General features: G+C 42.4%; 2 protein-coding genes and 1 long non-coding RNA gene across 7 annotated transcripts in view; all 3 read right to left on the minus strand.

The window, feature by feature from the left end:
* Window positions 1–1,255: 1,255 nt before the first annotated feature.
* LOC139041969 (uncharacterized) lies at window positions 1,256–6,518 on the minus strand. The gene is made up of 2 exons (XR_011498086.1): window positions 6,385–6,518; window positions 1,256–1,410 (listed from the first exon to the last, which is right to left on the minus strand). It is a non-coding gene; the product is annotated as an uncharacterized lncRNA (long non-coding RNA).
* A 3,351-nt stretch (window positions 6,519–9,869) lies between these two features.
* On the minus strand, window positions 9,870–16,717 carry ENSA (endosulfine alpha). Its single transcript, XM_014865375.3, has 4 exons — window positions 16,465–16,717; window positions 14,674–14,799; window positions 13,402–13,568; window positions 9,870–10,619 (listed from the first exon to the last, which is right to left on the minus strand). The coding sequence occupies exons 1-4, from the start codon at window positions 16,519–16,521 to the stop codon at window positions 10,604–10,606; spliced, it is 366 nt and encodes a 121-aa protein (XP_014720861.1). The 5' UTR covers window positions 16,522–16,717; the 3' UTR covers window positions 9,870–10,603.
* Window positions 16,718–20,826: 4,109 nt separating this feature from the next.
* Window positions 20,827–27,321, minus strand: part of GOLPH3L (golgi phosphoprotein 3 like) — a 55,451-nt gene continuing 48,956 nt past the window's right edge. For 3 of the 5 annotated variants that reach the window (XM_070497142.1, XM_070497141.1, XM_070497137.1), the window contains one exon: window positions 20,827–22,626. The gene's annotated coding sequence lies outside the window, so the exon portion shown is untranslated. The remainder of the gene's footprint in view (window positions 22,627–27,321) is intronic. The other 2 variants (XM_070497145.1, XM_070497138.1) reach the window with 2 other exon arrangements.

Genomic DNA, 27,321 nt, shown 5'->3' on the forward strand with positions numbered 1-27,321 from the left:
ATATTTCTTTTACCTAGTTTGAGTCAATGGAAAAGGAAATGACTCAGAAATGCATGGAGAAAAGTCTGAGGGTGACTCAGACTTTCTTAATCACAAAAGGCACGGGCTTAATGTCAAACCAGGACTCATGAGCACTGAATGGTGCTAGGACCTTGCTTTGTATATTTGAGTAGGCGGTGTCTACATGGGGGGATTTTAGCAACATAAGTTGTCTCTGCCAAAAAAAATTCCCCCATAGGTCTGCTAATGTTTGAATTTCTACCACGGGAGTTTTATCTCCAGTTAAAAATACAAATATTCTAGCACAGGTATCAGTTTGACGTTACTAATTGGGTTCGGGACTGTAAGGTAGGTAGCTGGCACTAGATCAAGAATGATGCTTATTGGGGGCCAGCCCCATGGCCGAGTGGTTAAGTTTGCACACCCCACTTTGGCAGCCCGGGGTTTGCCAGTTCAGATCCTGTGTGTGGACTTATGCACTGCTCATCAAGCCATGCTGAGGCGGCATCCTACACAGAAGAACTAGAAGGACCTACAACTAGGATATACAACTGTGTACTGAGGGACTTTGGGGAGAAAAAAAAAAAAAAGAAGAAGATCGGCAACAGATGTTAGCTCAGGGCCATTCTTCCTCACCAAAAAAAAAAAAAAAAAAGTACATAAAACAGTGGGCTGGTGGTCAGCCACCTTTAAAAAAAAAAAAAAAAGAATGATGCTTATTGATGGGTATGTAGTCCTAGCAGCTAATATGAATAATCTGAGAAAATCTGTGTACTGTATAAATTCTATTTAGTTCAGTATTTTCAATCTAAATATTATAATAAAGATTTATTAACTAAGAGTTCATATTTTGTATTAATCTCTAGCATCTATCCATGATAAATATATGTCAGAACAAGGTTCAAAAAAAGTCTATCTAAATACACTAAGTGCCTCTGTCACTAAACTGTTTATACCAAAACTTTTCTTACCTGAAGGGGCCAATTTACCACAATGCGGTTACTGGTATTTAGTGCTCTCTTCCTGTCATCAAGAGACATTTTAATGTCTTACCGAAAAAGTCATCCTTGGTTGATAATCTGAGCACTTGGCCTTTGTCTGTTCTTAGTCATGTGGCTCATCGAAAAGTTTTCCAAAAGAGACCCAGCGTTGTCTGGAGAGTAACCTTCCAACATCATTCTCTCATTAGAGATTTCATTTCCATGTTTATCCACTAATGCTGCCATTCAGAGACTGTTTAAAGAGATCAAACTCTTTTTTATTTTTATTTATTTTAAAGATTTTATTTTTTCCTTTTTCTCCCCAAAGCCCGCCGGTACATAGTTGTATATTCTTAGTTGTGGGTCCTTCTAGTTGTGGCATGTGGGATGCTGCCTCAGCGTGGCTCGATGAGCAGTGCCATGTCTGCACCTAGGATTCGAACCAACGACATACTGAGCCGCCGGCAGCGGAGCGCGCAAACTTAACCACTTGGCGATGGGGCCAGCCCCAAACTCTTCTTTATTTTTAAAAAAATTTTAAAATTTTTTTGAGGAAGGTGGGCCCTGTACTAACATCTGCTGCCAATCTTTTTTTTCCCTTCTTCTCCCCAAAGCCCCCCAGTACATAGTTGTATATTCTAGTTGTAGGTCCTTCTGGCTCTGCTCTGTGGGATGCCAGCTCAGCATGGCCTGATGAGCAGTGCTAGGTCCACACTCAGAATTTGAAGTGGCGAAACCCCAGGCTGCTGAAGCAGAGTGCACAAACTTAACCACTTGGCCACAGGGTCAGCCCCAAGCTTTTTTATTTTTCCTGAATACTTATAGATTAATCATTCCTTCAACAAATATTTACTGAACACATATTATGTGTCAAACACCATTCTTGATGCTGGGGATATAACAAAGAACAGACAAAACCCTGGTAGGAGTTCAAGAAATACTTGTTCAATGAGTGGATGAAACACCCTCCTTCAGTTGTTTGCTTGTCTAGCTTACGTGTTCCTCTTTGTAATCACTGTTCAAACTACTGCTCCATTTTCTTTTCACAGAATGTCTCCTCAGAAGTAGAATGCTTAACCTACCACTTAGCACCCTGAGAGTCTCTGGGCTCCATAACCCTCTGGGGCCTTCAGTCAAGACTGGTACCAAAGAACTTTTAAACCAAAGTTGGGAAACTTAAGCCTAATTCCTTGTACAATAGTTCTATAATCTTTGGACCCTGCCCAGATGCAGAACTCTCCTACTCACTTATACTTTCGTCCCTGGTCCCCTCAAATGATGCCTCACACAGAAACTCTTTTTTCTTTTGAGGAAGGCTGGCCCTGAGCTAACATCCATCCCCATCTTCCTCTACTTTCTATGTGGGACGCCTACCACAGCATGGCTTGACAAGCGGTGCCACGTCTGCACCCGGGATACGAAGCGGCGAACCTCGGCTGCCGAAGCGGAAGGTGGGCACTCAACCACTGCGCCACCGGGCCTGCCCCCATCACACAGAAACTCTTTAGAGAATTTCCCTCAACCCACTCATTCAAATTACACCTAGGTTTCCCCTAAGACACAGCTTTATTTGCAGCCCTCGAGGGTGGGTTTTTTCCCTCCTACATCAGAAAGTCGGGGAACTGAGACCCTCTTTGCTCCCTAGTGTCACTTTCAGGCCATTATTCTTCTAAAGATATTTGCATGCAACCTCTCCTGCTTTGGAGTTCATTCCACCAGGTTAAACTCTCCTTCATATTCCCGGTCACTCCTACACCAGGACTGGCACTTGGCTTCGTCTTGTCCACAGTCCTGCATAATTCTGGATTTAAACACCTTGATTTATTGATCCAACACTCCAAGCCCATAATTCTTTTTGGTTGTTGTTGCTTTCTAAGGTAGACACTTTAATTTTCCTTTAATATAAAAAAATACAGTTGGATTTAACATGATAACAGAACACCAAATAAATAAGCTACCTTCCTTGGCAGCTGGATGTGGGAACTCCCCTAGTTCTTTTACACTCCAATGACCTTTACCTATACACCCACTCCCACTGCCCTTGTCATTACATTGGAAGAGTTCCAACTCTAAAATCTTAGACTCTAACATCATTCTCACTACCATGTCCTGAGCTTCCAGCTTAATCATTTCTTTGACTTCTAAATCATCTGCTCTTTGACCTTATTAAGACTTCTCTTGACCAGAGGTTATCATACCTTCCTTACCCTACCTTCTTTCCCAGTCTGGATCAGGTGGATTCCCTGAACTGTCTTTCACCAGCACCTTCAATCCCCTTGTTCCCTTCTCAGTCTACTTCATGTGTCTACAAATCATGATCCAGGATGTACACAACAATATATGTGACTTCTCTGCTCTTGTACTCAGGCAGTTGGATGTTGCTAGAGGAAAGAGTAGAAATATACGAGTTGGTACCATTCCAATGGATTACACATTCCAAGGATTAGGCATTCGTCGTTTCTAATCTGTTAGGCTCAACACTGCTCCCTAACCTTTTTCCTTAGTATTTTTTGTCTGCTCTCTTCCATTCCGCTCCTTTTCATCTTCTCTTCTAAACTATGGCTACTTTTGTTAAGGTCCCTGTCTAACTGCCACCTCCCTAACTCTCATCTAGCAACTTCACATCCTATGCCACGAAGAACATTACAGCTGGTAGACAAGGACTCCCACCAATTATCTGTGAGTTTACCCATTGTTATATCTTCACTTTGAGTTATACATCCTGATTGAGACCAATTTCTTACTAAGCTGGCTTCCCAACTAGACTAACCCCAGCACCTCACCTTGTACAGTGGCTGGCACATACTAAGTGCTCAATAAATGTCTGCTCAAGTGTTGTTTACTTAACCATATCCCCCTGAGCTCTTGTTCCCATCCCCTCTTTTTTCTTCAGAACCCTGCTTTTTTGGTTATTGTCATTCTCTATTGAGTTTCAACTTTTACTTGTTCCTTTCACTCAGTCAATAAATGTGACTAAATCATTCCCATACTAAAACAACAACAAAACCTTCCCCCACTACTCAGTTCTACAAGCAAGATTAAAGCTGATGTCAAAAAGACTACTAATTGCCGAATCAAATGGACACCCTTTGGTCCATTTTTTAACATTTTGTGATTTTTATTATTGTTTTTAGAATAAAAATTACCTCTAATTATCAAAGACATGCTCATTACCAAAATCTTGAAAAGTACAGAAGGTGGACACACACACCCCCTAAACCATAATTGTGACAGAGGTATCCATGATTTGGGCACATTTCTTTCCTGAAATTTTTGGGCACTTTTATTACCTGGGTGAGATAGTCTCATTTTCTACTTCATTTAACCACCGAAAGCATTTTACACGACTGACTGATCCAGTTCGTCCTTTAAACTGTTCTTGGGCACCACATCTTTCTGATTCTTCTATTTGTTGGGCCCTTTTCTCCATTCCCTTCAGATGTTAGCCTTCATCAGGGTCAGCTCTTCAGTCTTTCTGCTCTATATGCTTTCACTTCCAAAGCTTTACTAGTATGTATCAAAGTCCACAGAATCTCTATCTCCTATCTTGACTTCTTCTCTAACCTCTAGACTCATAAATCCAATAACTTACCGGCCATCTCTTCTTGGATGTCCTGTAGGCCCCTCTATCAACCCTTCTGCAAAACTGAACTCATTATCTTCCTTGTCAAACTTGCTCTTCCAGTTGTATTCTCTATCTGGGTTATGGCATCATTATTTACTCAGTTATCCAGGCCAGAAACCTGGGAATTTTTTATTAGAGTCTGGTCTCTTTCCAAGTCCCACATGCCACATCAAGTTCTCTTGACCGTACTTCTCATAAACCTCTTGAATCTGTCTACTCTTCTTCATCCCCACTACCATTACCTTCTTTAGTTCCTCATGATATCTAACCTACAGTACTGTAGCAACATAATAGTCTGTCATAATTCAACTAGCCCATGGTAATAGTTTACTAAGTGGAGTGTAGTACAGTTTTCCACTTAGGTGTTTCATTGTTACTTCAAACTTATGCCACAAATTGAACTCATTATCTTCCTCTTCACAAAAGCCATAACTCCTTCTCAACTTTTCTGTCCCACTAATAGCATGTTTAATACATCAATTTTACCCTCTTCAATCTGTTCCCCACACTGCAGTCAGAAAGCTTATTCCAAAGAACTAATTTGATCATGTCATTCCTTTGCTCAACACCTTTAAACAGCAGCTTCTCACTCACTGCCTTCAGCATCAAGTCCAAAGGGCTCTTTGTAATCTGACTCTTGTTTCCCTCCACCCATCTCTGGTTTTACCCCTTGCGTGCTATGCTACAGCCACTCGTTTCTTTTTGGTTTCCAGAATGTAATACCTCTGCATGTTTTTACATACTGTTCCTTCCACCCGGAAGACTCCTTTCGCAGTCTAACCCCTTTATCTCAGTCCTACTACTCCAGCAGATTTCAGCTTAGAACATACTTTCTATGAAAGGATTTTCCTGACTGTTCTCCTACTTCCCCAAATTAGGTGACTGCCCCTACTCTGTGCTTCCAGAGCACTTTGGGTTTATCCCTATTTTAGCAGCAAATCCTTGTATTCTAATTGTCCATCTACCCATCTTTATTATCTCTCTCTCTAGTCTGGAAGCTCCTTGATGGCAGGAACTATCTCTTATGTGCTGCTGTAGTCCCTGCAGTAAGGGCTTTCCATGCCTTATCTTGTTTAATCACCACAACAATCCTTTATGGTAGGTACCACATCATTCCTATTTTACAAATAAGTAAATTAAAGCAAAGAAAGTTTAAGAAACCTGTCCTGAGTTATCAAAATATATCAAAATCAGGGTTTTAAAACCAGGCAGCTTGACATTCAAAGCAGTCCATCACTAAATTCATTACCTTTAAATCCCTTCTCCACACAATGTGGCAGTGACCTATTTAAAACATCTGACCAGGGGCCAGCCCGGTGGCGTAGTAGTTAAGACACACACTCGGTGTCGGCAGCCCAAGGTTTGCCGGTTCGCATCTGGGGCATGGATCCCAGCACTGCTCATCAAACCATGCTGTGGTGGCATCCCACATAAAATGGAGGAAGACTGCCATAAATTTAGCTCCGCGACCATCTTCCACAAGCAAAATGAGGAGGATTAGCAACAGATGTTAGCTCAGGGCCAATCTTCCTCACAAAAAATAAAGATAAAAAAATAAATAAAACAGATCTGACCAGATCTCTTCTTTGTAATCCCCTCAGTGGTTCCCAGGCCTGCCTGCATGCCATATACTCTGTAATCTGGCTCCTGTCTGCCTTCCTTTCTAGCCTGGTCTCCGGTCACTCCCCAGGGCTGCTACTGCAGAACCACCAGATTCCTCACTGTCTCATCCTTCTCTAAGTGTTGGTCCCTCTACCAAAATGCCCTTTCTCATCTTACCTTTTTGGAGAAATCCTGTTCATCCTTCAGCACTTACTCCATGAAACTTTTCCTGACCACTCTTTTTCCCCATCCCTTTGCAGGCAGTGGAGTGAATCCTGCCTCCACTCTCAGAAGCTGTGTGACTTGCACACGTTACTGTTGTAGTTTCCTCATTTGTATAATGGCAATAGTAAGACTATCTACTTCACAGAATTGTTGTGAGGATTAAATGAATGATGTAAGTTAAGCACTTAGCGTGGGCCTTGACACATAGCAAGCACTCAAAATATTTAGTAATTATTATTAAATGCTCATCCCTATTCCTGTCACTAGGCCTCTACTGCTGCAAGTTGAACATTGTAATACAATTTCCTCATGCGTAGTTTCCCCCCCAGAGTGTAATCTCTTCAAAAGCAGCACTCACATATCACTCATCTTATGTTTTAGTACAGTGCCTAGCATACTGTGGGCATTTATTACGATATTTGACCTGGGGGGCCGGCTCTGTGGCCGAGTGGTTAAGTTTGCGCCCTCTGCTGCGGCAGCCCAGGGTTCGGATCCTGGGTGCGGACATGGCACTGCTAGTCAGGCCACGTTGAGGCAGCATCCCACATCCCACAACTAGAAGGACCTGCAACTAAGATATACAACTATGTACCGGGGGGGGGGGGGGGGGGGGGGGGGGGAGGGGTTTGGGAAATAAAGCAGAAAAAAAGATTGGCAACAGTTGTTAGCCCAGGTGCCAATCTTTAAAAAAAAAAAAAAAGATATTTGACCTGGACTATTTAAATACTACTCATTTTTTTTGTTTGTTTGTTTTTTTTGAAGATCAGCCCTGAGCTAACATCTGCTGCCAAGCCTCCTCTTTTTGCTGAGGAAGACTGGCCCTGAGCTAATATCTGTGCCCATCTTCCTCTACTTTCTATGTGGGACGCTTAGCACTGCATGGCTTGTCAAGCGGTGCCATGTCCGCACCCGGGATCCAAACCGGCGAAGCCCGGGCCGCTGAAGAACGTGCGCACTTAACTGCTGCGCCACCAGGACTGGCCCCAATACTACCCATCTTTCAAGGCCCAGTTCAATTTCCATTTCCTCTACTAATATTTACCCAATGATTCCAGCCTTTTGAATTTCCCCTTCTTAGAATTCTTTTACCACTGCCTAACTAATCATATGCTGTCCTGCATTATACGTAGAAGTTTCTCAGTGAGTCCTCAAGTTCTACCAGGGCAGACACCATCCCTTACATTGTTTATCTGCCCAACAACAGTTAATATTTCTAATCACAAAGTCAGTGTTCACCAATTACTTGTGAATTAAAATATTGCTGCCCAAGCACGGGAGGCCTTACCTTAGTAAGTCATCCATCTCTAAGAAAATTTAGCTAACAGCTCATCTCCTGACTCTCCTTCCCTTAGCTCTTGGCACTCTGCTTACAACTACACATATTTGCTTTTATTTGTTTGCCATCGTTATGTCTTAGCTTCACGAGGGATGAGAGCCTCCCTTTCCTTGTTAACCTCCCTCAAGGCCCAGTAAAGGGCACTATACACGCGAGGGCTGCTCGTGTGGGTGCTGCTGGCTCGCTGTGGATAGATCCTCAATGGCAACTCCCTGAGCTATTTTTCTTTGCCTGCGTTTTCCATGCCCAGGCCACATCAGCTTAAAATAAATGCTGCTGGACAATAATAATGGTGACTTCATTCCTGCCACTCTGCATATCAGATGGCTCAACTGAGAGGCTTGTCAGCACAATCATCACTCAGTCATGTTGGAGGAGTGGAAGAACCCTTGACTCCACTCTTTGGAATACAGATGTTAGAAAACATCCAGCTAAAATAATGGGCAGACTATCCGAAGCATTGCAGAATCCGTCTGTCCTGGCTGCCTAGCCCTATAGTACAGGAGTGAAGGAGAAGGAATGGCAATTTTTAAACTGAAATAGAGATAGCCACAAACACTTCTTGGCACCTCAGGATTCCTAAGGCTACAGCTTAAAACAGGACCAGGGAAGTCAGGAATAATGGAAAACTCATATAAGGCCTAGATACTAACTCAAGCTCTTCAGTAAGCTAGCTTTGCCACCTTCTAAGTAGTTGAGTTCTACACCTCAACTTCCGTACCTGTATATTAAAATGAAATTGCCCTAGCTGAATGATCCCACATTCAGCCTCACTGACTCCATTCCCCAGCTATATCCATCTGGCAAACATAAACTAGGGACAACATGCTCAAAAAGAAGTCATAGGATTGGTTTAAGGGGAACAGGATGAGGCTCACTAACCCCACCATAATAAACACTCTACTAATGTATTTTTTATATATATACACGCACACATGTAGATACATATATATGTATACACACACACACAAATTAGGATCCATCTCCATTTGAGTTTGTATCTTTTGAAGTGTATGAATTTTTTCATGTATTTTTTTCTAGCTAGACAATAAACCTCACAAAGATAGGGAATGCCTTTCTTTAACGTATCTCCATACCACCTGGCTCGCTCAGTGTCTAGCATGCTGTTCAGAAAGGCTGAGGGTTAGGAGGCATCAAAATCCCCTGGCTAAATCAGGAGAGAGCAAGTCAGTAACATTCTGAGTAGTTGAAAACTTATTTGGAAAGCTTCTGATTAAGGAGACAGAATGAGTTAGATACTGAGAACAATATTTCTTCTCCTGTTCAGGAGTACCCTTCCCCTCAATATGATGGAGATTTCTCTGGAATATCTATGTCTCCTGGACCTTGTTTATCTTCCTTGATGCATATTCATTTGAGAGGCCAATCACATTTGGGAAAATACCATGATAAACTCTCCTAATGAAACTTGGGCAAAATGGGCAAACAGTTTCGATCTACCAAGTGTGAATGTTGGGGTGGGTAGGGGGGAGACAAGTGTGAGTTTATTTCTCCTTTGGTAACATTTCTTCTGTATATTACATTTACAAGGAGTTTTTAACTTCTTTCAGTGGCAGGGTTCCAGTGGTGGTTGGGACATCATAAGGAAAGAAGTCACTCTGCCTCCTGCTGGCCACAAACAGAAAGGCTTGAGTTCCTTTTGGCTTATTACCAGAGGTCACATTTCTCCTTCCCAGACATGAGAACTTGTGAAGGAATGGAAGACTAAAAGGGAGAGGGAAGAGTGAGCTTCCTTTTTTGCTTAGCCTGGACTAAGCTTTAGGTGGCAATAAACCATTCACATCAAATACCTCAAATCCCTCATTTTGTGAGCCAAAACCTGAGGTTGCTGCATCTCCTGCATTAGCTACCAAAACACAGGGATGTACAGGAGTCAGGAAAACCCTGGTCTGTACGCCAACGTCCCTGCTCCCTTTCCCTGAGTGACAGAAAAGGCGAGCTCAGCTATTGCCCATATTAAGGGCTCCTATTCCTTAGAAACTCAGGGCCCCACACCAGCTTCTCCCCTGAATGGTGTCTTCAGTCTTATTTTCCTCCCTTTCCCCAAACCCCAATAAAACACACCAACTGCTTCAGAGTATTTCTGGGTTGGGTTTTTTTCGTGGGTCTTCTTTTCTTTTTTATTTCAAATACTGAAAAAGTCCCCTGGGCTCTGTGGGGCTCCCCACACTCATGGCCCCTTCTCCCCACACTCACTGCCCTTCTCCCCACAGCAAATCTATTTCAAGGACAGCACTTTTTTTTTTAATGAACAATTAACATTAATTGAGTTCTTAGGTTGCTCTGCAGAACTAGAGGAGCTGTTTGCATCTGTCACATTTAGATGGACAGTTTCTTTTATCTCACACCAGATCCCCAGCCACATCCAAGCAAACAAGGCATTTTTCTACAGAGCTGAATTAGAACCCCTCATCTGTAGTCTGCTCCACTTCTTCCCCCTCACACCCACCTCACACCAGCCACATGGTTAAGGAGGAGGATAGTCAGGAATGTTTTTATCAACTCCAAGCCTGAATTCATATTCCCCCAAATCTCCCACCCCACCCTCTCAAACCCCCACCCCCACCCCCAGAATTTCACTGAGATTTCTCCCAATAGTTATTTGGAAAAAAAGAAAAACAAAAAAGGTTCAAAGTCTTGGTGCTCAGCCCAAGGGGCTCCATGCGCTGGGACACCGACGGGCAGGGGCTTCTGCCTCTCCAGCCCGCGCCCGAGCCACCTCCTGACCCCTGGCTGCAAAGGCAGGGAGAGGCAGGAGCCAGCAAAGGACCCAGGGGGGCAGCGTCTCAGGATCTGGCGGAGCCCCGGGCAGCATCATTCAACTTGGCCACTGCAGACGAACACAGAAGAAAAAGAAAACACTGTCAAGTAATAACGGAAAAACCCCTCAGTTCCATCCCAGTCTCCCCATCAGTCTTCACACTTAACCATTCAATCATTAGGCTACCTGGAATACACCTCAGCCCTATCTATAGAGTTGTTAAAAAAAAAAAAAAAAAAAGAGAGAGAATTTCAGTCTTTTCCTATCCACACAACAAAATGTTCTCTGTCTTTTTGGAGATATCCATGAAAAAAGGACAGAAAAACAATTCTTTAGACAAGATCAAAATAACTGGAGGTTTCCAGGGGTGTAAGCTACCTGGCTCAGAGCAGGCTGAGTTACAGAGGCCTGCCCACAGCTCCTTGCAGCAGTGGAAACTGACTGGGGGCACACAGTGATGAGGTGGTGACTGTGTGGAGGCCAGGGCCAGACAACACACATGTTGTTCTGAGTGGCTTGAATAACCTTGGTTTAATCAAGGCAATTTGGATTTGGATTCTGAAATGACTCTTATTTGCCATGGAAGCTATGTACTTCATGCTGTGGAAATAGACGGCAAATACAGAATTTAGCTTGTTTCTTTGTTTGCTTAGCCTTGAAGAGGACCAGGTGGAGAAAGAGTGAGACCAACAGTTTTTCTGATTTCCCTATTTCTTCTATTCCTTCCTAAAAACCAGACTCATTGTGACCTCAGTCTTCAGGATTCAAATGGACCAACAGAGAACGCAGCTCAGACAGAAAAGAAAAAAGTACAAAATTCAAGAAGATCGGAGATGAAGAAAAGGTACAAAATTATATATATATTTATATATATAATAACATGACATATCTATGTACAACACAGCTGGGACAGTTGAGGAAACTATACAAGGATGTTTGGCATTTTCCCCCTCCCACATGGACTTTAGACTAAGGAAGACAGCATGAGGAAATGGAGCAAGAAACACAAATTATATACAATTACAAGGGACAGTCAGGGAGTGTGGGGCCAGGGAATCCGGGGATCCTGCTCTCTCCATTCCTTCCTCACCAACATTTTCCTATCCAATCTGAACGACAGGCTGAGAGTGAATGGCCAGTCAGGAAAGAAGTATATAAGCACCCTGTCTCTCCACATGCGCACCAGCAAGCTCATCAGTCATTCTCATCGCGCCAAGTGTTTGACCTCTCAGAATTTCTGAGGTGAGAGGACAAGAGAGGATTACACACTCTTCTTCCCCTGAACAGTTCTCCCCCTGGCCCTTTCTGTCATAACTAGCAAGCTGCATTCAGTAAAATTCAGGACTGCCTAATGATAACTCAATTGAAGATGCTGACCACCTGCAACCCCTTCCGTCCACCTGTTGACGAATCAGCATTGCTACTTCTCATCACACAGGGGCTGGGTTACAGTGCTCTGGGAAGGCAGAGATTTCTCAGTGTTCCTTTTTTCTCTCCCTAACTACCCTCCCCAGCTTCCTCCAAGGTGAATCATCTCCTAAGAACCTGCTGCTCCAGCCCTGCAGTAGTGCTAAGCCCTGGAGACTAGCTCAGTTCATCCATTTCCCTCTTGTCTCCCTAACAATGCGCCTGGCATTGGATTACAGCTGAAATGTGGGACTCCACGTGTGCATGACTGAGCATGTTTCCTCAGGCCTACAGCTCAGCTGCCAGAGCAGCTTTTAGCAGCGAAGGCCCAGATTGTAGGCCAGGAAAGTGGGCGGGAGCAGAAGCAAGAAGCTTCTATAGCCAGTTTCTTAAAATTCTTTTTCGTGACCCTCAAAATCATGATACTTCTAAGGCCCTCTTGCCTGAATTTATAAGCCCCAAATCTCAACTTCGTCTCTCCCCATGTAGTCTTCAAACGGTTCCCCTCTGTAGGCACACACCCATGGACCTTCCTCACTTTTAGATTTACAATGAATAGCACAGAGTTTTTCAGTTGGCAGTTATTGGACTTAAAAACCAATCAATCTTATCTGTATTCAACTCTATTTTACAAATGAGGAAACAAATCCAGAGAGGTTAAATGACTTGACCAAGGTTACACATCAGTTCTGTAAAGACTGAGTACAACTAGAACCCAGTTATCTTGACTCCTAAACCAGTGCTCTTTCCACCATCTCATGATACATTCAAAAGCAACATGCTAGAAGAGAGAGAGAAGGTGCCCATTTTATGTGGATAATGGTCTCCAATCTATTTACATTATTTAAGAGCCAGGGCAAACTGTAAGAGACACTGACTGAGTAAGGGAGGGTAAGTGAGCATTATAATTTTAGGCAAGCAAATCAGTTTTTCTTTTTTGAGGATTCTCTAAACCTGCCATAATGGAAACATGAAGCAATGGCAGGCTAAGGGACACAACACTTAGAAGCACAGAAAACAGATCTCATTCAATCTACCTTTCCCAACTCTGTCAAGTTAGCCTCGGGATGTTAAATCTGCTGTAGTATTCCCAAGGCTTAGCCTAACTAATTTGGGGATAGTCTCTTTCAAAAGGAGAAATCACATCTCCCCAGTTTCTCATACAAAAGAAAAAAACAGTTTGCAGCATTATCCAATCCTAGTCTCCTATTTCTGGACCCCTACCTGGGCTACAGTGAGGGTGTGGAAATCTTAATTAAACCAGAGAAATGAACTCAGAGCCCCTCTTCAACTCGCACTGCCTTCTCAGCAGCCCCCAGCAGAATCACAGTCATTTCTGGCTAGCAAGCTGAGAAGATCTAACTAGGTGCCCATTCTATCCCTGCCTATGATATACAAAAGTCCAGTGAGTGAGTAAGGGGAGGAGAAGGGGGGCCCAGGTTACCCCGCAAGCTTGCTGGTGACGAGCGAGGACTTTCTCTGGGGCAGATCCTGTGGGGTGGGGATGTGGTCACCAGTCACCAGGTTCTTGTCTGGTCCTGCGCTTGGCAGCTGCTTATTCTTCATCTTGGCTTTGGCCATGTTGTAGTCTCCTGAGTCAAAGTACTTTTGCTAAGAGACAAGAGAGAGGCTTAGGTGAGTGAGGAGCTCTGGCCTTCCTCAAAAGCAAGGAGACTCACATCCATTACAAACTCCTATGTACACTCGGGTCTTTCAAAGCTTCTTTGATTAACCTCATGCATACATAACTTAGCATTAATCACATTTACTTTATGTCTTCTCCCCAATGCATTCTGGCTTTTTCAGGAATGTGAGCAATTTCCTAGCTGGAGTATAGATTTTTTGGAGTTAAGAGAGAGCCCCTACATCCTTTGTAGCCCCATCAGTAAAGGATGGTTCAAACAAATTACTGACTTTATTCATAAAGGCTTACTGAGGACCTATTAGCCTCCAATGGGCTTGGTGCTGGGGAAACGGAAATAAGACATAATGGTCAATCTGGGGCTATCATAGCAATCAGCAGGAGATCAACCTCAAGCCAACAACCTCAAAATTAAAATTCATTCTCTCAGACCATGAATAGAAACTGGGCTTGTTCGTGAGGAAAATGTACTTTCCCTCGGACTCCCACCACTCCCACACATGTTCCATGGCTGTGACAGCCTGCCCACGCCTGCGTTGCCTACAGCAAGGTAAGCTGCAAATCAGCATCTGTGACTAAGACTCAATAACTAGGATTCTCCACAGGGATCTCCTGCTCTCTCCATTTCATCCACACAGAGGACCACACTCCAGTTTAATGAATTTACAATCCCTCAGTCAGCTTTAGGTACCTCTGGGGACTTCTGAAATGATGCACGCCCAAATTTAGCTCTAATCCTAAAAGTGCAGTCCTGGAACTCTCACTATCCAAAGAGGCAAATGCCTGGGGGCAGTCAGCATACCAGTCTCTAACACCCTTCCCTCATTCCTCCAACTCCTCATACCCAAATGCCCTGACATAAAGCCTTAATTTCCTATATGGAAAATCAGAACATAACTGATACCATATCAGGGACTTACAATAACTTGCCTTGCTCTTTATAAGTTTCTAATTCCTTTCTACCACTGCCCAACAACAAAACCTCTAGATCAGTCTTCAGTAGAATCTCTACAGATCTCAACCCTAAAGCCCCCCTTTAGCTCCAAAGTCAGAGGGTAAGATCGTGCTCCATACCCCTTTCTGGAGTCTCTTCATGAGGAAGTCGGAGCCTCCAGGCTTTTGTCCTAGGCTTGGATATTTGGCCTTTAGCTTTGCCTCCTCAGCTCTCTCAGGGAGAATACCTTCTTTCTCCTGCGTGTCCTGGAGGAAACAAATGGGCCAATAAAATTAAAGACTGAGAAGCAACTGCTTCTAATATCTGATAACCTTTATACTATCAACTTTTCCTGGAGATCTACCCACTTGCAAACACGCTATCTCCACTCTGCTCTTAAATAAAGCTAGACCTTTGTTCAAATCCTTAAAGCTCAAGATGACTGTACTGTGAGAAGAAAAAGACCAGCTGCTTCTCACACTATGCCCTGGGAACCACCTCCGTGACCTGCAAGCACTAGGTTTAATACCTAAACACAATGCTTTAATCACGGAGTGAGCCACTGCTCACTCAGCACAGAAGACAGAAAGCTAACAGGGCTTCTGGTGATACAAGATGAGTAGGAAAGCTCCCTGGCTGTCCCTAACACACAGTACAGGTTGAATGGGAAATAAAGGGGATAATTCTGCTGAGACGTTCCCTCATTATTCCAAGTCTAACACAGTTATCTGATAAGTCCGTGGAGGAGGCTATGTGGCCTTTTCCAGAAATCTCCACCTTAATAGAACAGCATTGCTTCAGCATTTCCATAAACATTGTGGTAGGAAGGTGACAGGTAAACAGAAATGAAAATAACACTGTTTTCAACCTCAGGAAAACAAAGATACAGTAGGTTAACTAGTATTTACCCACCAGTTTTTGCCAAAAAATCAACACTTTCCCTAGTGGGGCAAGCGATGGAAGTTTAGGTAACGTGCCAAGAACTCAATTAGCTTGCAGAGGCTCTCTTGTTGCGACTTTCTTCTTGCCTTTTGTGGGCCCCGCCGCCCTCTTCTTTAATGACTCTCTAAAAGGGCCTAAAGCCAATTTGTGGCTCCTTATTTAGCGGAATCATATTCCCTTCCCTTGAAAATCCGGCACAAATTAACACCAGGTGTATTTCACGAACCTCTGAGCCCAATACCAAACGTTCTAAGTCAAATACAAACCCCAGAGGAGGTTTATCTGGCGTGTTTTCATCACAGAATTGCGGGTGAACTAAGTAAGTCTCACTACCTTGGAAGTCTGGGGGGAATAGGGCGGCGTCTTTCTTGTCACGACTCTCTCGGCGTCTTTTCTAGGTTAAACCTCCATTATTCTGTACGGAACTCCAGTCTTCAACCTTGTTCGGTCCTCATCGAAGGTGGGCAACAGACCGTCCCCAACCATCAAAATAGGTCTCTAGAGAAAGTTGCCGCCTTAAACCAGCTACGATAATAATTACTCTTCTCCCTTCCCCCACCGCTGGTCCTTTTTAAACGTCTTTACCTCGAACTGTTTCTTTCTGAGGATTTAGGATGCGGCCGCAGCCTGGGTGTGGGGTCTTTTACCGCTACTAACCAATAACACTCCGCAACCCGGGACCACCAGACCCCTTTCATTCACCCAGTCTTTCCAAACACCCGCCCCGCGCCCGAGCTCGGCCAATTATAGCACAGGTTTAACAGGAGGCTTATTGGCCAATCAGAAAGGGTACACAACCGACTGACAATCGACCCAACCAACCAGTGCCAAAGCAGCAAGCCGCGCTGAGGCTCACCCTGCGTGACGCAAGAAGCGGCCAACCCCTGCAGAGCCTGAGACCATGGCGACCAATCCGCACTGGTGGGAGACCGTCTCCCGCCTCATCACGGTCGCCCCCGGCTCGCCCGCCCGCACCCCCTCCGTTTCACCTGCTTCTCCTCGCCGGTCTCCTCCGCAGGGTTCTCCTCTTCTTGCTTCTGGGACATGGCGGGACCGGGATTGTGGAGTGTAGGGGGCCCGGGAAGTCAACCGGAGAAGGGAAGGGGGAGGGGAAACGGGGACAACCTGCGCTGCTGCTTCGCCTCCTGTCACTAGGACTGCTCAGTCAAAATGGCGGCCCTTGCCTGTGACGTTGCGACCGCCCCTTCGTATGGGAGCCAACAGGAAGAGGGTAGATGGGGCAATGACGTAACGATCTACCAATAGTCACTGGCTAAAGGTGGGTTTTTGTGGAGGCGACGGGCAAGCTGGAACACCAATCTGGAAAGAGAATGAGCCACAAGGACCAATTGGAAGCCCGTGGGGGATGTTACGGGGCGGTGCTGTTAGCTTGGGGGGTTTTGCTCCTTTGGTGGGATGAGACTTCTTTCAATTCCACCACCCCGCCCCCGGGATGCTTTGCTGAGCTTCAAACTGGAGAGCGAAAGGATGGAAACGTTTTTGTTTCAGGTGGAAAGGATTAAGCTTTGCGCAGTGTTAGCAGAAAATTATCAATCTCCGGAAAATAATTTGGAGGTCGGAGTGGACTTTAAAGCAGTACTCAACACTATTCCTATGTGTAATTTGGTGTGTGGAATGGAGAGACTGAGTCCCCAACCAGAGTCGTGCAGAACACAGGCGGCCTGTGTTCCAAAATTTAACTCTTACGTACAGTTTTATTCTTGTTCAGGCTCATCCCATGAGGACCAAGCTCCAAGCACAGTTCTAGGTACATGGTTAACATTTAGTAACTATAGTTAACGGTATGTAGTTAACCTATCCTGAGTCACAGTTCAACAATATTTCTTGAGCGTCTGTTTGTAGATGGTACTGTATTAGTTTTACAGAGGATACATATACAGTAAAGACGTCTCTGCCTTGGAAAGCTTAGTTTAGTGGGCATGTGAGGAGGGTTTTCACAGTGTGCCAGGTGTACCCTAAATCCCCAAGATTAAATAGATACATCTTGCTGGAGTGTTAGTCAAAAAGCATGGCACTTTTATATTAAAAACAGTCTATTAATGGTAACACTGAAAAATTCATATTAAAATTTAATTTTCCGAGTAACTTCTTGTGACAAATAGCCTTGGGGATATCTGTTCATTTTTCTGTATAATTAGATGCACTTCTAATGGAAAAGTTTGAGAAGCACTGGAATACGTAGATTATTCTCATACAAGGCAAAATCTGGTAAGCACTGAAATAAAAGTTATTAAAAAGCTATGGGGTTCAAAGAAAGGCTCATATTCAGTTTAGGGATGAAAAAAAAAAAGACTTCATGACTGAGGTGGTATTTGAAATAAACTTGAAAGAACTAACAAGTTTATCAGGTAAAGATGAAGGAAGGAAGGATATTTAAGGTGATGAACACAGCATGAAGGCTAGAAAAACAGAACTGAGTCCAGAACGTGGAGGGCTTTGAATGCCAGGATAAGGAATTTGTGAATAATTTAGTAATCCATGAAAGACATTTAAGCTTTTTAGACCGGAGAGTGGCAGATCAGAACAGCTCTTTAGGAATATTAATCTGGTGGTAATGAATAAAGATAATTCAGAATTCCAAGCAGAAAGATACTAGAGGTGGGCAGTCTAGCCAGGAGTCCACTGCTATACTCTAGGTGGTAGATAAATAGGATTTAAACTAGAAATGTGGTAGTTTAGAATACAAAACAGTGAACGTAATTGAGAGAGTCTGTCGCAATGGAATCTACTCGATTAGCAGCTGATTGAGTATAGGCAATGAGGAGGCTGTGCCTCAAGTCGACTCTATATAGAAGCAATACATTCAAGAAGGGGACTCAATTTGCAAATGGAATTGGAAGCAGACAGAAAATGAGGTGTTCAATTTTGAAAACATTGACTTTTTAAAAGCCAGTGAGCTATTTGGTGGAGATATCCAGTCACTAAAGACTTAAGATAAATGACCTCTGAGATCTCCATATCTGAAATTTTAGGGTTCTAGGAAATATAGATCTGGAGTTTGAGAGAAAAGTAGAATCTGAATAAAATGAATAAAATTTGGGCTTCTTTAAATAAATATAAATAAAATTGTGGAAGTAGATGGGATCACTGAAGGAGAAAGTTAAAAAGAAAAATAGGTCCCAGGGCAATAACCTGGGGAAAAGTCGGCAAGGGACGCAGAGACAAATGATCAGAGTGGTAAGGAGAAGAACCAGAAGAAGTGACAGAGAAGTTAAAGATGGAGGGGATAAAAGCTAATTGCAAGGGGTTGAAGAGTGACGAGGTGGTAGCAATATTCAGTGAAGCAAAGAAAGGAATTAGGGCAATTACCAGCAAATTTTCTTTTCTGGAGGGTAGGCAAGACTCAAGCATGTTTTTAGAAAAGGGGAAGAGGCTAATTAAGAAAAATTTAAAATGTAATGATCTACTTTAAAGAAGAGATCATGAAAGAATTAAAGTCTCAGAGGAAATCATTAGTTCAAGAAGGAGAGAGGTAGACAGGACTTTGGCAACTGTAAATGGAGAGTGGGAGGGGAAATGTACAGAGAGATTTTGAAGTGGCTAAATGTTTAGGGAAGTCACATTGAATGGACTTGCTTTGAGGTCGATCTTTTGAGAATAAAAAGGATGCCAGGGTGGGATGGAGGATCTAGGAAAAATAGGGGTAGAAACAGCACCATAGAAAATAGCAATGATTCAAAATACCAAGATCTACCTGAGATTAGCTAAGTATGAATTTGTAGTAGTCCCAATCAGCATGGCATCGTCAGTAACTCCTGGCTGCCTTGAAATGGAGAAAACAGCCTGAGTTAACTAGGACAAAGGACTGGTAAAGAAGGAACAGTGGAGGGAGGAGATTGGTTTGCCACTTTGTTGAAATGGCTGATGATAGCACCTAGATTCTTTAGGAAAGACAGAATGAGGTTGATGAACTGGGAGAATGGGAAGGAGGTGAAGAACTGGTGAGACAGATGAAGCTCAGATTTGGTGGGAATGACTGATAGAGCCATAAGAGTAGGAAGTTGCAGTGAGAAGGAAGTTTCAGTTTGTATCTAGGAAGGTGGAGAAATTATAGGTTATGATGAGCTCTAGCCTATAATAATCATAATTAGGGGCAGATATGGCACGACTACAAAAGTCACTGATGTTGACATAATGAAGTAAATGTGAAGTCACAAATGTTCAAGTCCCACAGCATTATGACAAGGAAGGAGGTTAGGACGGTGATTGTGACCCATGCATTGGGGGTGAGCTGTACGTCTCTAACACATGTATTTAAGTATGTAAGGCACCATATTGTGTTCCTTACATTATGTAGAAACAACTACAATATTAGATGATGTATGACACTTGCCAAATGAGTTTTATTTATAGGTGTTTAAAGGATTATTTCTGGCTGAGCTGGTCAAAGAATGTTTCAGGTGAGGTAGAACCTAAGCTGGGACTACGAGGATGAATAGGAAGTTTGGAGACTGGCAAAGGAAGGGAGAAAAGGGAGACAATTTAGAGGATCAGCTATCTTATAAAAGGTTAGAGGGTGACTGACCCCTGATTGAGGACAATGGAAAAGGGAGAGAGAAACTGTAGCAGGAATAACAACTTCTGGGAGGGAGTGAGATCCTGTCAGCCCAGCAAGACTCCTCCTTCATCTAGTGAACTGTGAGCATTCATAGCATGTGCTGGGTATTGTGCTGAGCACCACGGATGCAAAAATAAAAGACAGTCTCTTCAAGTTGTGCACAGATGAGTGAGGAGATAAGAGATAAAGATAATTTACACTGGAGAAGAGCATCAAATGCAGCTTCCTGGAGGGGATGACATTTGAAGGAAGTATAGGAACACTCAAGGTAAAAAGAAAGGGTGGAGAAGCTCTTGTCAGACAGAAGGAGCCTCATGTGAAAAGACTCAGAACCATAAGAAACTCCATGTACTGGATCCTTGGTTCTCAAACTTAGCTGACTAGAAATTCCCAGGGAACTTTATAAAAATACTGATTTCCTTAGCCCTATTTCACCCCAATTGAATTGGCATCTCTGGGCGGGGGCCTGGGAACCTGTATTTTGAAAAGCTCCCTAAGGAGAGATTGCAAATAAGGTGGATCTGGGAACCTGTGTGGAGCGGCAGGACATGAAGCTGTTCAGGTTGCTGGGACCCTGAGGAGACTTGTAAGTCATGCTAATGTGTTAGGGTTTCACGAAGACAAAGGGAGCCTCTGATTTCAAGCAGAGAAATGGTATGGTTAGATTTGGGATTTGGAAAGATTGTTTTTAACAGGTGAAATTAATTTTTAATATATTTAACCCAATATATCCAAAATAGTATTATTTAAACATTTAATCAACATTTTAAAATTATTTTTCAAGCTTTCTTATTTTTATTATTTCATTGAGGTCATATTGGTTTATAACATTATGTAATTTTGGATGTACATTATTATATATCAGTTTCCGTATAGGCTGCATCGTGCTCACCAACAGTCTATTTTCTATCCATCACCATACATATGTGCCCCTTTACCTCTATCACCCACCCCCCTACCCCCTTCCCCTCTGGTAACCACTAATCTGTTCTTTTTGTCCAAGTGTTTGTTTATCTTCCATATATGACTGAAATCATACAGTGTTTGTCTTTCTCTGTCAGGCTTATTTTGCTTAACATAATACCCTCAAGGTCCATCCATGTTGTTGCAAATGGGACGATTTTGTTTTTTTTATGGCTGAGTAGTATTCCACTGTAGATAGATACCACATCTTCTTTATCCATTCATCAATTGATGGGCACTTGGGTTTGCTTCCACATCTTGGCTATTGTAAATAACGCTGCAATGAACATAGGAGTGCATAGATCTCTTTGTATTGTTGATTTCTTGTTCTTTGGATAAATACCCAGTAGTGGGATAGCTGGATCATATGATATTTCTATTTTTAATTTTTTTGAGAAATCTCCATACTGTTTTCCATAGTGGTTGCACCAGTTTGCATTCCCACCAGCAGTGTATGAGGGTTTCTTTTTCTCAACATCCTCTGCAACACTTATTATTTCTCGTCTTGTTAATTATAGCCATTCTGACGGGTGTGAGGTGGTATCTCATAGCAGTTTTGATTTGCATTTCCCTAGTAATTAGTGATGTTGAACATCTTTTCATGTGCCTATTGGCCATCTGTATATCTTCTTTGGAAAAATATCTGTTCCTATCCTCTGCCTATTTTTTGATTGAGTTGTCTCTTTTTTTGTTGTTGAGTTGTATGAGTTCTTTATAGATTTTGGAAATTAACCCCTTGTCAGATACATGATTTGCAAATATTTTCTCTTAATTGGTGGGTTGTCTCTTCGTTTTGTTCCTGGTTTCCTTTGCCTTGCAGAAGTCTGACATAGTCCCGTTTGTTTATTTTTTCTTTTGTTTCCTTTGCCTGAGTAGACATGGTGTTCAAATAGATGCTGCCAAGAGCAGTGTCAAAGAGTGTATTGCCTATAATTTCTTCTAGAAGTTTTATGGTTTCAGATTTTATATTCAAGTCTTTAATCCATTTTGAGTTAATTTTTTGTGTAAGGTGTAAGATAACGGTCTACTTTCATTCTTTTCCATGTGGCTGTTCAGTTTTCCCAACACCATTTATTGAAGAGGCTTTCCTTTCTCCATTGTATGTTCTTGGCTCCTTTGTCAAGGATTAGCTGTCCATAGATGTGTGGTTTTATTTCTGAGCTTTCAATTCTGTTGGATTTGGAAAGATGTAACTCTGGTAGCCATGTGGGAATTGGACTGGAGGGGAGAGGGAGACCAGCTGATCTCTGATTGTGGTCATCCAGGCAGGACTTGAGAGGCCTGATCAAAGCCAGGGGCCCTGTGATTGGAGACGAGCTGACGAGACAAATGATATTGGATGTAGGGAATAAAGGTGAATGAATTCCAACTTCTTGAAAGAAAGGTGGTGCCATTTACAGAAAAGCAAATACACGGAGAAGAGCAGATTGGAGGAGGGAAAGTAAGGAGAGAAGAGGATCTGAACTTCTTCCATGTTTATTCATCATCTTTCAGTCTTTTATTCTTCCTTATGCCTTAATTTTTCAGGGCAAGACATACATCTTTTCAGGGTGTGAGATGAGATGTCTGGGAACAACACTATAAAATTCATCAGTGCTTAAGCAACATTCTGTAGAAGAAGGGGGGGCAGGAACATCTAGGTTAAGACACACATCATTAGCACCCTCTGATGGGCCAGACTGAGAATACCAGGAAATTAACCCAGCTGAAGCCTCTCCTTGCCTCTTCTACACATTTACTCTTAGGGCTGGCCTTAAGAGTACCCTCGGGAAAGTAGCTAAGTGATCAGAACAATTCAGTATTAAAGATAATTTTCAAAAAAGTAAAATCATAACTCATGCAAATGAGGGAACTAGTAAGATGTTAAACTGGTTCAAAAGAGAATCTGAAGACCAACACATATATGGGCAATTAGGAATGTGGAAAAGAATTTCTTAATAGTTGTAAAATTGGTCATTATTTATGGGGCAAAAAATATAATGTTTGGAATTATCTTTTCCATAGGGTGGAATTCAATCATATCTCACTGGACAAAATTCACTTGTCTTTCTATGTATATGAATCATTTGCATTGCCATCAGTTCTCTCAACTTACAAATTGTAAAATAGTTCAAAGACAATGAAAGACATAGATCAAATAACTCTGAAGGCTCCTCTAGACAATACCCAATAACATTTTTGCCCATTTCAAAGACTTTTATAATTTTTCCTCTGAGAATAAAAAAGCCTCTCTTCTCATAAATATCTCACCTCTGCCTTCCATTGCATTTAAGTTCCTGGTTAAAGTGCAAATATATTATCCAGAAGATACCAAATCAACATTATCAGTTACCATTTTAAGCTTGGATTAAGTAGGGGCTTGAGTGGTTAAGTTCACAGCTTCACTTCGGCAGCCTAAGGTTTCACTGGTTCGGATCCTGGGCGTGGACCTAGCACTGCTCATCAAGCCATGCTGAAGTGGCGTCCTACATGCCACAATTAGAAGGATGCACAACTAAAATATACAACTGTGTACTGGGGGGATTTGGGGATAAGAAGGAAAAATACAAAATCTTTTAAAAAAAGAAATATATAAACTTGGATTAAGTAATCAGATCAAATTTAGTTAACAGCTACACTGTGAAATACTGGCTTAGGGAAGGCCCTAGAGAAAATCACAGAAAGAGAAAGGAAGAAAATTTACTTAGCACTATTATGTGTCAGCTACTAATAGCAGCTTACTCATTGTAGTATTTGTATTTAAAAAGTCTTCAGCCCAAAGAGGGCAATTTTAACTCAAAAGAATGGATCACTAATGAAGTTTAATGTGCCAGCTAAAAACTTGTGAGGGAGAGTTGGAGCAGAGGGCTTTCAACCTTAAAATCCTGTCAGTGGGGGTGGGGTGGGGAAGAGGTGGAGGCTGGGGCAGGGGGAAAGGAGAGGGCAGGCTTAAGAAGGGTATCAGGAGCCAGCCTTGATGGCCTAGTGGTTAAAGTTCAGAGCTCTCACTGCTTCGGGGGCCCAAGTTTGCTTCCTGGTCCTGGAACCACACTGAACCACACCACCCGTCTGTCAGTTGCCATGCTGTGGTGGCAGCTCACATAGCACTAAAACTAGAAGGCCCTACAACTAGGATATATAGCCATGCACTAGCGTTTGGGGAGGAAAAAAAAATATTACAGTTGGGTTTCTTGGGCAGCCAACCAGGTAGCATGATTCTCTCTCTTCAAACCTCTGCTTTCTCTCATTCCCTCTCCTTTCCTCTTTTCCTCTTCCTTTTTCTTCTTTTTCGATTGTCTAGACTTCTCCTTCCCAACTTCTTTTCCTTTTCATTTCAGGCTTCTAAGATGTGCTTTTCCTCAACTTTTCCCCCATTTAAGCTTTTTCCATTTATCTGAAAAACTCTGTTAAGGTAAAAATGGTCAATGTTGTTAGAAGTCAGCAGGTCAGTTGCCCTTGGAGGGTAGTGGCTGGGAGGGAGCGTGAGCGGGGTTTCTGAAGTGCTAGTAATGTTCTGTTTCTTAATCCTGGTGCTGGTTACATGGGTGCATTCAGTTTGTGAAAACTGAGCTGCACAGTTATGATATTTGCACTTTTCTGTATGTATATTTCAATAAAAAGCTTAAGTGAAAACAACACAATACAAAACAAATAAAAATCCCCTCTGTTTTTCACCTGCCTTAGGGAAGTGTGCGGATAATAAAAGAGGGTATAAAGGAGTGTAGGAAACGATCTTCATATTTTTGCCCAGAATCACCAACCACTGCTAATTTTCCAAGGTCTAAAGATTCCATTTTTGGCTTATTGACAAGGGGCAGTGGCAATAGGAATGGAAGGGCATAGAAAAATGAGACATATTAAGAACTTAGACCAACAGAACTTGGTAACCAGTTGAATGTATGGCTCGACTGGATAGAGGAAAGGGATAAAAGAAGGCAGGTTAAGTTCAAGCTAGGTCATGTAGAGGAAGAAAATGGAAACTATTGGTCGAATCAGGTTTGGGCAATTATGGTGAAAATATATTATGAATATGTTTAAGAGATTAGTTTAAGTATCTAAAAGATAAACAAGTTCTTTTGGAAAACACTTTCTGATACAAGCTAAGATATTTCTAACTCCAAGCTCTGCTTAAGAGTAATATATAGGGGCCAGCCCCATGGCCGAGTGGTTAAAGTTATGCACACTCCGCTTCAGTAGCTTGGGGTTCGCAGGCTTGGATCCCAGGTGTGGACCTACTCCACTCACCAGCCATGCTGGGGAGGCATCCCACATACAAAGTAGAGGAAGACTGGCACAGATGTTAGCTCAGGGTGAATCTTCCTCACAAAAAAAAGAAAAAAGAGTAATATATAAAAACTATGATCACTAAGGGAATGATTTAAATCACACTTTTACCCTTGATATAGCTAAATTGCTGAGCATTAGGAAGAGGGGAACTTAGAATTAAAGCCAATAAAAAAGACTGGAGTTTCACTAAAACTAGCCCAACATCTGGGGTATAAAGTATGTTTAGTAATCTATTTGTGACTGGGTGGGAGGAGGTGATAGTTTAGACAGAGGGATTAGGGAGGACCTGAGATATCTGAGCAGAGATCTGAATGAAGTGGGCGAGTGAGCCAAGCTGCTGTCTGGAGGAGAACTGGTCCAGGCAGAGGGAACAGTAAATGCAGAGCTCCTGAAACAGGGACATGTTAACTTGAGAAACAGCAAGGTCACTGTAGCTAGAGCCAGAGAAAAAGAGGAGATGTAGGCAAGGATCAGATCACTTTTGGCTTTCAGGCCGTGGGAAAGGCTTTGGATTTTATTTTGTGTGTGACGGGCAGCCAGGAGATGGTGTTGAGCAGGGGAGTAACACAGGTTGATTTATGTATTAAACGGATCACTCTGGCTGCTCTGTTGGGGCCAAGTGTGGAAGCAGCAGCAGGAAATCAATTAGGCTTTTATAAAAGTTCAGGGAAGAGATGACAGTGGCTTGGACTAGGGACTTGTAACTACTAGGGGGTAGTAGTTACAGAGAAGGCTGAAAATGGCTGGATGTGGGGTCTATTTTGAAGGTACAACCAACAGAATTTGCTGTTGTGAGAATCAAGGATAACTTCAAAGTTTTGGGCTGGAGCAACTAGGTGAATGATGGCACCATGTACTAATATGGTGACATCTGAGGTGGGAGGTTTAGGAGAGGAAACATAGATTTTGTTTTGGCCTTATATTCTATATAGGCATCATTTAAAATAATTACCAAGTCCATTGACTGGTGGATAAATAAAATGTGGTATATCCATACAGTGGAATATTATTCGGCAATAAAAATAAATGAAGCACTGATACATACCACAACATGGATGCGCCTTGAAAACATTATGCCCAGTGAAAGAAGCATCACAAAAGACATATATTGCATGAATTTATATGAGTAATCCAGAATAGGCAAATCTATAGAGGTAGACAGTATATTAGCGTTTGCCTAGAACTGGGAGAAATGGGGAATGACTGCTAATGGGTACGGTGTTTTTTCTGGGGTGATGAAATATTCTAAAATTGATTGTGATGATAGCACAATGCTGTGAATATATTAAAAAACCAATGAATTTTTCACTTTCGGTATATTATATGGTATGTGAATTATATCAATAAGGCTATTATAAAAAGTTATCAAAACATCATGAAGCTATGTCAATAAAGGATTTTAACCTACTAAAAATAAAAGGAAAATTAAGCAGTCAAAAGTGTTAATCCCTCTCCGTTAGCCACAGGAAACCTGGCTATTCAGACTGTCTATGTCAACGCACCACTACCAACCTAGAACAGTGTTTGCTAATAGCAAGCCAAGTATTCCTGAGTAATAATAGCTTCTTGATTGCTGGGCTCCCATGAAGCAATCATTCTTAACTTTTTTGTGTGTTTGTCAAGGACTGGATTATGTTTTGCTTTAGTATAGATCGCCACCAGTTTTCCAAAGTAGGGAAATCTGATCTTTGAGAATCTGACACAAGCTGTGTTTCTTCTCTGTCCAAAATACACACATGCACACATGCATAATGTGCAAAAATATTGTACATATTTTCAGGGTGCACAGAGACCCTCTGGGGCCTACCCAAGAAGTCCGGTTTCTATAAATTAAAGCATTGTCACAGGAATTAACAGTGGCCTTCATTTATTCAGATTTGTCTCAGCACAATCATTGCCTCCAAATTTATGACTTGACAATTAAAAAAATCTGTAGTATGGCTGGTGGGAGTGTAAATTGATATAACCATACTGTGGAAAACTGATGGCACTATATACTAAAGCTGAACATAACCCAAACCCTACGACCCAGCAATTC

The sequence above is a fragment of the Equus asinus genome, chromosome 25 (assembly GCF_041296235.1).
Source record: "Equus asinus isolate D_3611 breed Donkey chromosome 25, EquAss-T2T_v2, whole genome shotgun sequence".
Classification (NCBI taxonomy): domain Eukaryota; kingdom Metazoa; phylum Chordata; class Mammalia; order Perissodactyla; family Equidae; genus Equus; species Equus asinus.